The sequence below is a fragment of the Zootermopsis nevadensis genome, unplaced genomic scaffold, assembly GCF_977971745.1.
Source record: "Zootermopsis nevadensis isolate Lab colony 2312 unplaced genomic scaffold, Znev_1.0 Znev_ptg000027l, whole genome shotgun sequence".
In the NCBI taxonomy this organism is placed as follows: Eukaryota; Metazoa; Arthropoda; class Insecta; order Blattodea; family Termopsidae; genus Zootermopsis; species Zootermopsis nevadensis.
In genome coordinates this window covers 2,245,966-2,259,842 of record NW_028259159.1, presented here as the reverse complement: position 1 = coordinate 2,259,842, position 13,877 = coordinate 2,245,966, and the positions used below count along the sequence as shown (strand labels likewise).

At 36.2% G+C, this 13,877-nt stretch overlaps 1 protein-coding gene across 4 annotated transcripts in view; it reads left to right on the top strand.

The window, feature by feature from the left end:
- The window catches only part of Usp32 (Ubiquitin specific protease 32), a 32,462-nt gene that overhangs the window by 13,476 nt on the left and 5,109 nt on the right, over nt 1-13,877 (top strand). For 2 of the 4 annotated variants that reach the window (XM_087356488.1, XM_087356487.1), the window contains exons 19-27: nt 578-779; nt 1,117-1,319; nt 5,631-5,840; nt 7,548-7,738; nt 9,086-9,293; nt 10,322-10,513; nt 11,012-11,306; nt 11,657-11,841; nt 13,599-13,691. In XM_087356488.1, coding sequence (XP_087212614.1) covers nt 578-779; nt 1,117-1,319; nt 5,631-5,840; nt 7,548-7,738; nt 9,086-9,293; nt 10,322-10,513; nt 11,012-11,306; nt 11,657-11,841; nt 13,599-13,691 — 1,779 coding nt within the window. The remainder of the gene's footprint in view (nt 1-577; nt 780-1,116; nt 1,320-5,630; nt 5,841-7,547; nt 7,739-9,085; nt 9,294-10,321; nt 10,514-11,011; nt 11,307-11,656; nt 11,842-13,598; nt 13,692-13,877) is intronic. The other 2 variants (XM_022085097.2, XM_087356489.1) reach the window with 2 other exon arrangements.

Sequence of the window (13,877 nt, the reverse complement as noted above, 5' to 3'; positions counted from 1 at the left end):
GAGAAAGAACTTACTCTAGTACAAATATTTCATAGTTGTATGTAAATAGTTCAGCTTTTATTGCATAAAGGGGCAATTTATTTTTCCTCAGAAATTTGTCATGCATTAATGGTATAGGAGTAGAGTTCAGCTCTGCCAAAGTTATCTATTGTAGGGTCTCATATCCATCATCATTTTTCCACTTGCCTCACATCATATATTTCACTTCCTGTCACTCAGCAGTTGGTAATCTGTGCTCGATAGTGTCAATTTAACAGGAGCATTCCTAATAAGAGGTTTTCAAACCATTTCTAGACAATTTTTTGTGAGGGAGATAATGTGAATTCCACTTTGATAAAGCACAAGGCAAAGAGGATTTTTCACGATGTTGAGGCTAGTCTTTATTGGTGTTTATTTCCACAAAAAATTAGTTTGATGCTCAAGTTTATGACTTCTCTGGAACAAACTGTCATCGTAACACAGAAGTATATTTCTGTGTATCCATCAGTTCGTTGTCTGTTGCACTTTTGAGGAACCAGTTAATGATGGATGTCAAAGGCCCATTGTATCTGAGAAAAGTCTTGGTTTGCTGTTACAGAATGTTCCTCCAGATGACCAGAAGATAAAAACATTGGCTAGCAGTTCATTGTATGCATATGAACTGCCTGAGAATATGAGTTCAGGCTCCTTGTCAGGTGGGGAGGAGGAGCGACTGTCATTGTGTTCACTCAAATCACAGAGAGAAGCACAGACTTTCACAGCAATTCAACGTTCCATCCAGCCCAAACAACAGTCAGCAGGTAAAATAAGTGGAAAGCAGGGGTCAGAAATATATTTTGTATGATTGAGCTGAAAGGAAAATAAAATATGAAAATGGGACTTAGAGCAAGCAACATTGTTTTGTTTAATGAATACAGTTATGATACTGGTGTGTGGACTGGATAAAAATTGGGAATGATGTGACAGAGATAGAAGATGGAAGTTGCTTTAATACAAACTGTGATTAATGTTCCCATTATCTAGAGAAAGATAAGTACTGAATATTTTAGAATAAATGATATTAGAACCAGAGTATTTTTGATTGTACAGTAAAACTTGCTGTAATGAAACTGTGCCTTGCTTTGAATGTGATTTTGGCAGGAATGACGAAGATTGGCAACAGTATTGGAGGAGACATTAGTTGTTTAAAACAGCAACCCATTAACAGTAAAACTGTAATAGATGAGTCCTCTGAAGCATCATCAAGTCCTTCTCAACCTCCTCCAGTGCCAGCTGCCACCACTGTGGAGGTAAGGTGGCACCACAGTTTCTGCATGCCTGCTGCATTCTTATGCTTCAAGGTATGGTGTTCCTTACTCTACTGTTTGGTTTCAAGCCAGTAAACAGGACTGTTTTTCCTGTCCCAGTATCTTACCTGTCATGCTAGTTACTGCATTTGCTTTTGCCATTTTTCATCCCTTCTTTCCATAATCTTACATCTGTGACTTTATTGTGAAAATAAATGGTTAAATAATTAGAGATGATTGACAGAAATGCCTGTTTTAAGGCAGCATAATACCATAATTTATCTTGACTGAGGTGAAGCAAAAAGCCATATACAGTGAAACCTCTATCCATCGTTCCCGGAACTATCGTTTTCCCGGATGCATCGTCCGTTTTGTTCGGTCCCGAATACATCCCATATAAAATAATGTTACATTTTCCCGCTTCTATCGTTCCTCGAACTATCGTTTTATCGCATCGATCGTTCAAAAATCTTAGTCCCGGCCCACAATTTTCCCGCAATGATCGTTTCTGAGAATTTAAAATGCTGGGTTTTGAGATAAATTAATACCGAAAGACGCACAATGTTTTTGGAATAAACAGTAGCGGTAACCTGTTATGTCGCCCAACCAGCACAGATTCTTTTGGAATGAGGGGTCAGCGGTGCAGGGGTGATAGTTGGAGTGAATGGCGGTGCCCATTGTCAGAAATTTTACGATTTTAATTTGGGTGCACTCATATTTCGTTCCAGCGATGCCAGATGGCATGTGCAGTGTGAATTTCTTCACAAATGTTTTTATTATAAGTACAAAGGAAAGGCGAGCGAAACTTTTTCATTCTTCTGGTTCATATCGTGTCTTCTACAGCTACGTTTCGTTGAGTTCGGCAGTAATAGTACTTCCATTTTTCCTGTTATAGTCCGCGAAGGTTGAGGGAGCGTTGAAGAAGAGCGAGAAACGACGAATGCGAGCCCGAACTTTGCCGAGTTTTGCCGAAGCACACGCTGCATTGGCAAAAGTGAAGTCGTTCGTTTATGCGCATAATATTAGTGAACGTGACGAAGAAAGCATTTTGAACGTGGAAAGGGCTCTGTTTGGCCTAAAACGTAAAGTTTCGACAAACCAGTTGTCCATTAAAGACTTTTTTGGTAAAAAGAAGTAACTTTGAAAGAGAAACATTGTTTGTTTTTTTAAAATTTTAATGCTTTCCCGCATCTATCGTTTTCCCGCATTCATCGTTTTTATTTCCCACCCCCGCCGAAAACGATGCATCGAGGTTTCACTGTATTAAGAGTACTCACAACTTGTGTCATGAATTAACTTGCATTTTTTTGTGTTCCAAAGGGTTAGGCAAATTCTAATAGACATATTTATAATACATTACCATTACTAGATTATTTTCCATTTCCGTAAGCAAGTAGCATAATAATAATTACATTTTGAGTGATGCTAATTTTATTACAACTATTTTATAGTTTTTGATAATTGTTAATGTAATGTAGACATTATACATTGGCAGAGACATTTGAATTTCATAGCATTTCAGGATTTGGCTCTACTCGTGTCTTCATCATTTTACCAACAATTTTTTTTATTCTATTAGTAGCAGTGGTTGGAATCAAGCCTGAGACTTTCTGAACACTATGCTAGTTTACAAGCAATTAATTTAATTTCTACCACACAAGTTTGCATGGATGCAATGTTGGTGATTTTGATTATAGAGAGTTTGAAAAGTACAAGGTTGTGCTGGCCTCAAATTCATATATAGACCACTTACAAGAAAGTCAGTCAATTGGATCCTATAATATTGATATCTATTTGAAGTGAGGGATGGATGGACAGATAAATACATCTTGATCATTGAGTTGGAATAAAATTCTGTTTCTTTTCATTAAATGTGCAAGTTATATCTGTACTGTGGTTATAAATCTAAATTCTATTACGAACAAAACATGCTGTCCAGTATTGTAAAATACAGTATATGAGCCTATAATTTGTACAACCTCTTATTGTGTGGAAATGGACAATATATTATTTTTATTGTTAAAAGTAGATCATCATAATTGTGATAGCTCAATCAATGAAGTGATGGGAACATACAGAACAACTAGGGTTTTATTGTCACTACCATGTCTGTAATGGCTCTGAGACCCACCTTAAGTCCTGTCTGGTGGGAACCAGGAGTGCTCTCTCTCTCTCCTTTTTTTTCCCTTTCCATTCTTCTTCTGTGGATAAAGGCACCCACAGGATGAAGCTGTCTGTTCACTTTCAACTTGTGCCAAGTTTTGATGCATATAGAACTTCATGATCACCTCTCCTTAGGCTTCTGTAATATGGTGTTTAGACATGGACATGTTTAGCTATGTAACATATAGGGTTATCATGACAATGAGACTATTGTTCTTGTGGGTGTTTGCACCGTGTAGACTCATCACTGTTTCAGGGCTGACTTCAGCACTGAAGATGGAGATGGTATGTTTCTCTGAAATGTTGGAATTTGACAAGTCTACACAGTACCAAAACCCAGAAGAACATTATAATCTTTATCTTTGCCTAATTTCATTTAATGGAGTAGGAGAAAATATAGAAAGTGGATAAGTTATTTTCAGATTGCCCCTTTGATATCTAATGTAACATAAAGGATGATTAGGACTTACTGAACACCATGTTACTCATATTTAATTATATCTGTTCCTTGCACCATCAGTATTATATAACTGGATTGTTTATTTTCCACTCTCTACTGAGGATACTCAGTTTGCTTGATATGCAGTTTCTGATTTTTGTACTTGGACATATTGAAGAATAATAATGTTGAAAACCTCATTGGCAAGAATTGCTGCAAACCGACTACCTTGGTATAAGTAGTGGTTAAGCTCTTTCATAGCAATTAATACACAGGTTTCAGAAGCCAGGTTTGTGAGATTTCTTTTACTAAGTACACTTTCTTCTTATACACACTTTTTTTTTGTAATTTTAATGTATGTTACAGCATCATTTAGTTGGTCTTTGCCTGTATTATGTCTAACTTTGTTTTAATTAACCTGTTGACAACCAGCTATTGAGGCACCTGAGATTACTTTTCTGTTATAATTTAATTTTATTGAACTTGGGAGGTTCAAAGTATCTAATACATCAAAAACAGATGAGTTAGTTGTGGAAGCCAATATCATGTTTCTATATTTATTCAGTTCACCCACACTTGCAGATTTGTGTGTATGTATAGTGATACGGGAAGTTCTTTCTAAAATGCAACCCCAAAGTCTAAATGTAAATTAACTGGTGATTATTTCTTCTGCTTTTATGTATTTGTCAGGACTCCATATTTTTGGAGGTACTAATAACCCAAAATTAATTACTTAGCTTTCACAGAATGCCAACTTTCAAGATCTCTACCACAAAGCACAAGTCAGGAGCATTTAGTGTACTGGGAATTGCCAATAGAAAGTTTAATAGTGTTAAATATAAGACCCATCAATTAAAAACAACATATTTGAAAAGCAGTGTTGATTTCTCAAGGACTCTGCTCCTTGGAGTTAGTTAGTAGTTGGTTAGATTTTATGTGCCATTTCTCAGATTTGAAGATGGGAGGATAATATTAAAATAAATATAGGGAAAACAGGTTGGGATGGTGTGGATTGGATTTGGTTGGCTTAGGATAGAGTTTGGTGGTGGGATCTTGTGAACAAAATAAGTTACATTCAGATTCCATAAAATGCATGGAATCTTTTGACTAGCTGAGTGATTATAGGCTTCTCAAATTCATATTTAGTGTTTTGCTCGGTTAATGAAATATGTACTGTGTATATAATTTAGTTGTTATGTAAAAGTTGAAGTTTATTTTTAAATGTTTGTTGCACAGGCTTTTATTTGCATGTTTTATCATTATGTTAACAATTACTGCAGAGGAAATGTTTTGTTAGTGCTATTAATTTTAGTGTTATTCTTAATTGTCTTATTTTTCTGAAATATCTTTCCTGAAGTAAGGTATTTAGTTATTTATTTGTTTATTGCAGTAGTGCTATATGCTGCATGGGTTGTGGTGTTACGTTTTGTATATATAATTGCTAAAATATTTTTCCAGGCTTCTCATGTGTATGTTTCATGCATAGTTTACAGGTGTTTGCTGTCAATAAATTTTCAGTCTGTTGTGAGCAAAAAGTGTATGTTTAGATATCTTGAACTTCAAGCAAGCTATACATGTCTTGATTGTAGACTTTCATTGCATTCCTTATTTATGACAAACAAGAAGCTTTTGAAATGTTGTGCAGCCTTTTCTAATATTCAGTATTTAAACATTCAAGATACAGATGTCTGGAAATTTTTTAACGAGTCAAATATTTGATTCCGATATTTTGAACTCATTGTGTGGGGTTGCTCATGTTGTAGTCATCTTCCGCCACTCCTTCATCTGCACCACCGGCATCAAATTCCAGCATCGGAATGGTGGATGAGCTGTCACCAGTATCACAGCTGCATCAGTCAAGTGGGAACAGCTCAGCTAGCTCAGGAAGCTTAGCAGGGCTAAGTGACACAGATACTGTGACCACGCTGCCTGGCCCAATTCATGGCTTCATTATTGCTTTGCATCGAAAGATGGTGAGTAGGTTTTGTATCATTTGTGTTATATAGTGTAGTGTGTTAAGTTTGCAGATAAATGGCTGCCTTTCAGTTATCACTAGTTGACTGCCTATATTTCTGATGCTAGAACCAGTAAAGAGAAGTGAATGGTTGGCAGTTATTTCTTGTAGGATTTTTTATATCTCTCATTCTGGAAATAGTATATGTATTCCTTCTTTTAATTTCTCTTTATATTTTTGCAAACTTGAATTTTCTCCTGCAAACAAAACAGGTTATCGCAACCATACTGTGTCTGACTGTTACAGGGGATGTACCTGGTTAAAATCATGACCAGGTCACCAATTATATGAATAAGGCTTTTGTGGTTTTCCCGAGTTCCTGCAGCCAAATATCAGAATGTCTTGAACTAGGCCATGGACATTTCCTTTTGAAGTTACTGGACATTCATAATCTGATGCCATTTGATGCTAAATAAGTCTTCAGTTGATACAAGTTTGCAAAAAACTGGTTTATCAAATTTTGAATTTTATGTGAAAATGGTATAATACCCATTGGAAACTAAATTGGAATTGCCTTAATTTTTTATATAAACTGTATTGTTATTGTTTACCAATTCAGTGAATTTAATTGTAATATCAAGCTTTAAATGTGAACACAAAGGTGAGACCACAATAATACATGCTATAAGATGGCTTTTAGCCTTATGGACAGACATTGGCTGTGACGTTTATAGGGCCTACACAAGTGTAGCCTTTTAGGATGACATACATATGTTGGATTTTATATGTGTAGATTGAATTTAAGCCCATGCAGTTTGTTTTGTAGTAAAGTTCAGTGGATAATTGAAAAATATTTAATGGATATGTATATTTCCATTTAAATTTTGGTGAGTATACCTTAGTACAGTGGTATTCAACCTTTTTTGTTCGCGTACACCCAGATATAATTTCCCTTTAACTTTGTACCCTGAAAGTTGTTGGTGTATAATTCAAGTTAAACATAGTATATAATCTACATCTAAAATAAATTAAATAAATTACATTCCTGATTATTCAGTGTTTATCATAAAATAATATATATATATTCTTAAATTTCACATACCCCCTAAGATGTCTTCGTGTACCCCAGGTTGAATACCACTGCACTAGTAGATACACAGACACTTTATTTTATTGAAGCAGAACTAACTGGAGAAAATACATAACATGTTAAAATAAATGTGTTTCATATCTTACAGCATGTATACAAACAAAACTGTTTACACTTTGAAGGACACTAATGCCAAATGCATTTCGACCTCAAGAGGTCATCATCAATGGCAAAAAACAATTTAATTCATGTAATACAAATCAAAAAGTTTATGGTTTTTAACAGGGCATAAAAGGTATGTATTTTACAAAAACCATATTTATGTAACACCTCACTGGACGTTGATTGTACAGGAGTCAGTGTATTGTATTGGGCACTTAGCTTTTATGTCCACTGGTCTGATTGCCGTTGTTGGTCTACAGTGAGCCATGGTTGCATTGTCTGTGCCTGTGAACTTCAATGATGCGTGGCCGTTACTGTCAGTTTTAAAAATGTGTAGGGTATATAAACTCTGCTTTATATTTCAATACACTACACAGTATGCAAGGTTTTAAGTTTAATATCTTACAGCTATTGTCAAAGGCTTCTCGAAAGCATACATTGCTCTATACTTTATATTTTTGCAATTGATTTCAGATCCGACAGGATGTTTACTTCATGTCATCACAAAAGACCAAGCCAAGCTTATTTGGACTGCCTCTCATTGTTCCTTGTTGTGAGTCAACCACTCATCAGGATTTGTACCAAGCTGTGTGGGTCCAGGTGGCTCGCCTTGTATCTCCTTTGCCTCCATCAGAGACTGCAGCCCCTAATCATGCTCAGGACTGGTACATAAATTAAACTCTGTTTTCATTTTAGGATGCATACTGTTGCAGATTCATATAAGAATTACTGTTGGTTACAACATAAACTGAAGGTACATTAATTAAAAAATAACGTTTTAAAACATCATCCTCAGGGTTATTAACCAATTTACTTTTATAGTATAAGCAACTTCTTTTACAATATTGTTCTGACAGAAAAGTATCTAATTTGCTTATGCTATAACAAGTAAATTGGTTGATACACCTGAGAATAACCTTTTAAAGACACATTCAGTTCGTAATAAATTAACTTCAGTTTGCATTTGATGCCAATTTTTTTATAAACTTGTTTCTTTTTATCATTAGTTGTTCAGTGAGCTGTGCTTTTTTAAGGAGGAATGTAGGGGCCATGGAGTTCAACCCCCTTTATACTTAAGCAGTTGCTGGAGGCCATTCCTGGTCACGGTAGTAAAATTCCTTATTGCATTCTGAATCTTGGCCATGCAGCCTGTAAGAAGTAGTCACTGATAAAGCTCATACTCTTATAAATTGCCACTTGAATACTGCAATAGCAACAAGTTCATTGAAGAGGATTGAAATGAAGACTCTATATCCTGGTTTTAGTGGGAGAACTTTTGAGTGTGAGGAAATGACCATTAGAAAACTTAAAATTATTTGGTATATTACCTTTATACAGGGACATGTCTGATATATTTACAAATTCCAGATGTTTTGAAGGGATAGAAATATTTATTGAGTCATCTTTTAAATGAATGTGGAATTGATGAATTTAGGCAGACTGAAATGCATACAACTGAGCCAAAAGCACCTGAACCTTTTGTGTTGAGGTTGGAAATACTATTGAAACATTTAAATAGTACAAATCTCCAGGTGTTGATAAACTTCTGGCAGAATTCATCGAAGCCGGAAATAAAACATGTTCTGAGATCCACAGACATTTGGGATTTTTGATATGCATGTAAAAATTGAGATGCAAAACCTGAAAGGAAGAGACTGCTTGGAAGATCTATGTAAATGGGATGATATCATATAAATAGTAAAGAAATATTTGAGGGAGGGGGGTGGACTGTATTTGACTGACTCAGGATAGGGTTCATTTGTAGGCTGCTCTAAACACAATGAACATTTTACATTCCATGAAAGGTAGGGAATTTATTGACCAACTGAGTGACTATTTGTTTTCAAGAAGGGCTCTGCTTCATGGATTTAGTTCATTACTGAGCATCATCTCCTCTGACTGCATTAAATGTTGAAGTTGAATGTTTAATATGCTTGCTCCCTGTCTGGAAAGTCCCAGGTTTGGTTCTGAGTCCGAAGGGTAACTACAGTTTGTAATTTCTTTCTTAACAGTGATGACAGTCTAGGCTATGAGTTCCCATTTGTCCTGAAGGCAGTACAGAAAGACGGTTCACAGTGTGCATGGTGCCCCTGGTACAGGTTCTGTCGTGGCTGTCGGATCCAATGCTGTGATGCTGAATTCAATTTTGGTAGCAGCCATCTTGCCATTGATTGGGATCCCACAGCATTACATCTCCGTTATCAGACATCACAAGAAAGGGTGAGAACAGAATCAAGTCAGAATAAAAGCAGATTTAATGTAGACATGGATCCATAGGAAACTGTTATGCTACATTTTGTCCTTTTATGCCTTAAATTTGTTTTGATGTTTTGATCACATAATGGACAGAAGGTGCTTTAAAAATTCCAAATCCATATAGAAAATGTAATAAGGTTAAAAATTTGTAAATATGTTGCAGGGAAAGGAAGGAGCACTTACAAGTTTTGTGATCCAGACACATTGCATGAAAGAAGGCAGCACAGTAAAATATGCATATTTTACAAGGACAGAATTAAATGAATACATAATGGGGATATAGTTTGTAATTCTGTATGCTTCATCTCTAAATTACTGAATGAATTTTGACATAAATAAATATTCAAACAATTGGTGCTAAAACTTGTAGAGGAAAATTTAATTTTGTTTATATCAGTCTATTATAACCTTACTTTACATGAAGTTTAAATTAAACTTTATTGGTTTTCTCGAAAATTGTTCATTGTGCAAACAAGATTGGTATATGAAATAAAATATAGAGCTCATTGAAGTCTGCAGCTTTTCTTTGAACCGTTTTTTGCTGTGGTCAATATTTGTGGTGCAAGAAAAATTAATTTCTGATTCTCTCTGAGTTTGATCACTGTAGTAATTGAAATTGGAACAGTAGATTTTTATCTGATGTTCATTACGCGTACCCCCGGGGGTACGCGTAATGAACATCAGGACCAATGAAGTATACAGAATTGCAGACAATGAATGCGGAAGATATGTGTACTCTGGTGGAGCACATGTTTCCACTTATTTAATACATGACGTGATCTTCCTCTATCCAAAATTGAAGTCTTCTCAGAATATGGTAAAGTTTGCAGCATGGATGAAGCAATAGGCACTGTCTCTTATCATTATTTTTGGCCCCTTCCTTTTCCTACTATTCATCTTGCATATGCATACATAATTTTCTTGCAGATTACCTTATATTTTCTGGAATATCAGTTCTAGATGTTTAAGTGGCAGGAACTGATGTGTTGCAGGTTTATGTTGAGCATGAGAGTGTAGCTCTCACAAAACAGCAGCAATCTGAGCCCATCAATCTGGACTATTGCCTTGAAGCATTCACCAAAGAGGAGCACCTAGGCGAGGATGAAAAGTATTATTGCTCCAAGTGTCGAGAGCACCAACTCGCCAGCAAAAAGCTGCAAATTTGGAGGTTGCCTCCAATTCTTGTAAGTATTAGATATCTGAAGTGCCTTTCTAAGGTTAAGAATGAATAAAACAAAATGAAGAATACATGCTGATGGATAAGTCCATAAACACATTATCTGGATTTGCTGGCCATACAGTTATTCACATATATAGATTTAAAGACTTAAGGGGTTAAGAATATTAGGTCCTCATCTTGGTCTGGAGCTCACATTAGGCTGTGCTGACCATTATTTTTGCCTTCATCATGTGGTTAGGAGTGACAGAAATTCCCTTAGAAATACTTTTCTTTACCTCAGTGTTTGGGCAGAGGCCAGGACCTTTAATACCAGAGGACTGAAAACTGAAGTAAGTGAAAGGAACATTTTTATGTAGAAAAGAAAGAAATTACAAAATGGAAACAGAAGTGTGATCAAAACTTAAATCTGCTTGATTTTTTTTTGTATATTTATGGAAATAGTTTGTGGCCACACTTGATTATTGAGTATCATTGACTAAATTTTTTGTGGGTTTATTTGCAGATTGTTCACTTAAAAAGGTTCCAGTTTGTCAATGGAAAATGGGTGAAGTCTCAGAAGGTGGTGAATTTCCCTTTCAAAGACTTCGATCCAACAGCTTACTTGGCATCTGTACCTAAACATACAGTAGTGAGGCACAGGGAGCTGGAAAGGCTGAGGTTCGAAGAAGTGGGTGGAGTCTTCATCTACTCACCACTTGCCCTCAATGGGGGACAGGAAGTAATATCATCAGAAGACAGGAATTTAGAAGCATTCAAAGTTGAGGATGGACTATTAGAGGCAGATCTTTGCAGTCAAAGTAAGCATTTAAGTTTATAATGTGGCACTCACACATGTTATTCAGAAAAATCTTGTTTGTAGCTTAGAAAGGACTGAAGGAAAACATAGACATTAATGACGGAATGATAAGAGCTTTCAGTTGCAGTTGTGGTTAATATGCAGAATAATTAACTATTTATAGAATGAAACCAGTCTTTTAGTGATTCTCTGTGTTGTCTTCAAAGAAATTTGTTATTATTTAATTTTTATATTAAAAACTGGCTTATTTTTAAAGTGCTTCTGTAGTGCCAAATGCTAAACTCCTTTATCTGAAAACAATTATTTCACTTCAGAATCATAGTAACACAGTCATATCTCAATTTTATGCAGAGAGAAACTTGGCAAATGGTGATGTCCCAAATCTTCGCCTTTCTGTTTTGGCAAGAGAACGGTTAGAATCCACATCCTTGGTTCGTACCCCAGTCACTGACAGTGCTCTTCAGGACTTCCATCAGCACAGGTTGAACTTGGGCACTGATCCATTTGATCTCAAGTATCATCTCTATGCCATTGTTGTGAGTATAATTCACATACTATCTCTTATGGTGCCCTTCTTCATATGTTGCTTAACAAAGCTTGTTCAACTGCCACAGCTATATAGGGACAAATGAATTATTATTATTATTATTATGTATAGTGAGCTGAAAATAGTTGGGGAGGTTGTAGTTGTTGCCTATTTGGATTCTAGCATAGGTTCAAACCAGGTACCCTTGGAATGCAAGTCAAATTATTGTAACTGGGATTTAGTTGTATTAGGTGGTACCCTATGAAAATTAAGTTATTAACAACATTCTTTGATTTTGGCCAGGTTATAGAAGTGAAAACCACCCTATAGGCAGTGCCTGCCACCTGCCATTCGTCATACTTGCTTTTTAACTGAGTATGTTACCCTTCTTATTAATAATCTTGCAGTAATAAAAACTGTTGGTGAGTTGTTGTTCTGGGTTGTGATGTCATACAGGTAGATATCAGGATTTTAGAGAAATACAGTGAAACCTCAATGCATCGTTTTCGGCGGGGGTGGGAAATAAAAACGATGAATGCGGGAAAACGATAGATACGGGAAAGCATTAAAAATTTTAAAAAAAAACAATGTTTCTCTTTCAAAGTTACTTCTTTTTACCAAAAAAGTCTTTAATGGACAACTGGTTTGTCGAAACTTTACGTTTTAGACCAAACAGAGCACTTTCCACGTTCAAAATGTTTTCCTCGTCACGTTCACTAATATTAAGCGCATAAAAGAACGACTTCACTTTCGCCAATGCAGCGTGTGCTTTGGCAAAACTCGGCAAAGCTTCGGGCTCGCATTCGTCGTCTTCTTCTTCCTCACCACTCCAACCCCCTTTGCGGACAATAACAGGAAGAATGGAAATACTATTACTGCCGAACTCAACGAAACGTAGCTGTAGAAGACCCTGAACCGCTGGAAACGAGATGAACCAGAAGAATGAAAAGTGCCGCCAGCCTTTCCTTTGTACTTATAATAAAAGCATTTGTGAAGAAATTCACACTGCACATGCCATCTGGCATCGCTGGAACGAAATATGAGTGCACCCAAATTAAAATCGTAAAATTTCTGACAATGGGCACCGCCATTCACTCCAACTATCACCCCTGCACCGCTAACCCTCATTCCAAAAGAATCTGTGCTGGTTGGGCGACATAACAGGTTACCGCTACTGCGTATTCCAAAAACATTGTGCGTCTTTCGGTAATAATTTATCTCAAAACCCAGCATTTTAAATTCTCAGAAACGATCATTGCGGGAAAATTGTGGGCCGGGACTAAGATTTTTGAATGATCGATGCGATAAAACGATAGTTCGAGGAACGATAGAAGCGGGAAAATGTAACATTATTTTATATGGGATGTATTCGGGACCGAACAAAACGGACGATGCATCCGGGAAAACGATAGTTCCGGGAACGATGGATAGAGGTTTCACTGTATACAGTTTCCTTCTTCAAGGGTGAATAGAGACAGTATATTTTTGCAAAATGTTGGTATCTACCAATGAGTCCACGGCATTGCAACCCATAAATATCAACAATGTAAACTGTTGCATCAATGAGGGTTCTGTGAAACTGTTATTTCCAGATTGAATGAATAAAATCTTCTTGGTCAATTAGCCATGTCAGTAGGTTACATGAAGTGACCAATGTTTTGTGAACCATTTCTTTCCCCCATGCAACTGGTTGCCTGAGAAGATTTTTATTGAGTTTAGTCACTATGAAAGCTTTAAATCAGAGAGAATATGGTTTTTTGTTGACAGTCTCATTCTGGTATCCTGGGAGGTGGTCATTATGTAAGCTATGCCTGTAACCCAAATGGAAAATGGTACTGCTATAATGACAGCAGCTGCAAGGTGAGTTGTCTAATTCCTAAGTTAGAAGGTCAGCATTCTCTCATTGTAATAAAGTGGTTGTTAGTGGTTCAGTATTGAATTACCATGATAATGCACACACCAGTTTCACTGCGGAGAATAACAGTAAAAGAGAATTGGTACTTTTTTACTCTGAATTAAAGTAATTTATATATGTAGGATTTGAGG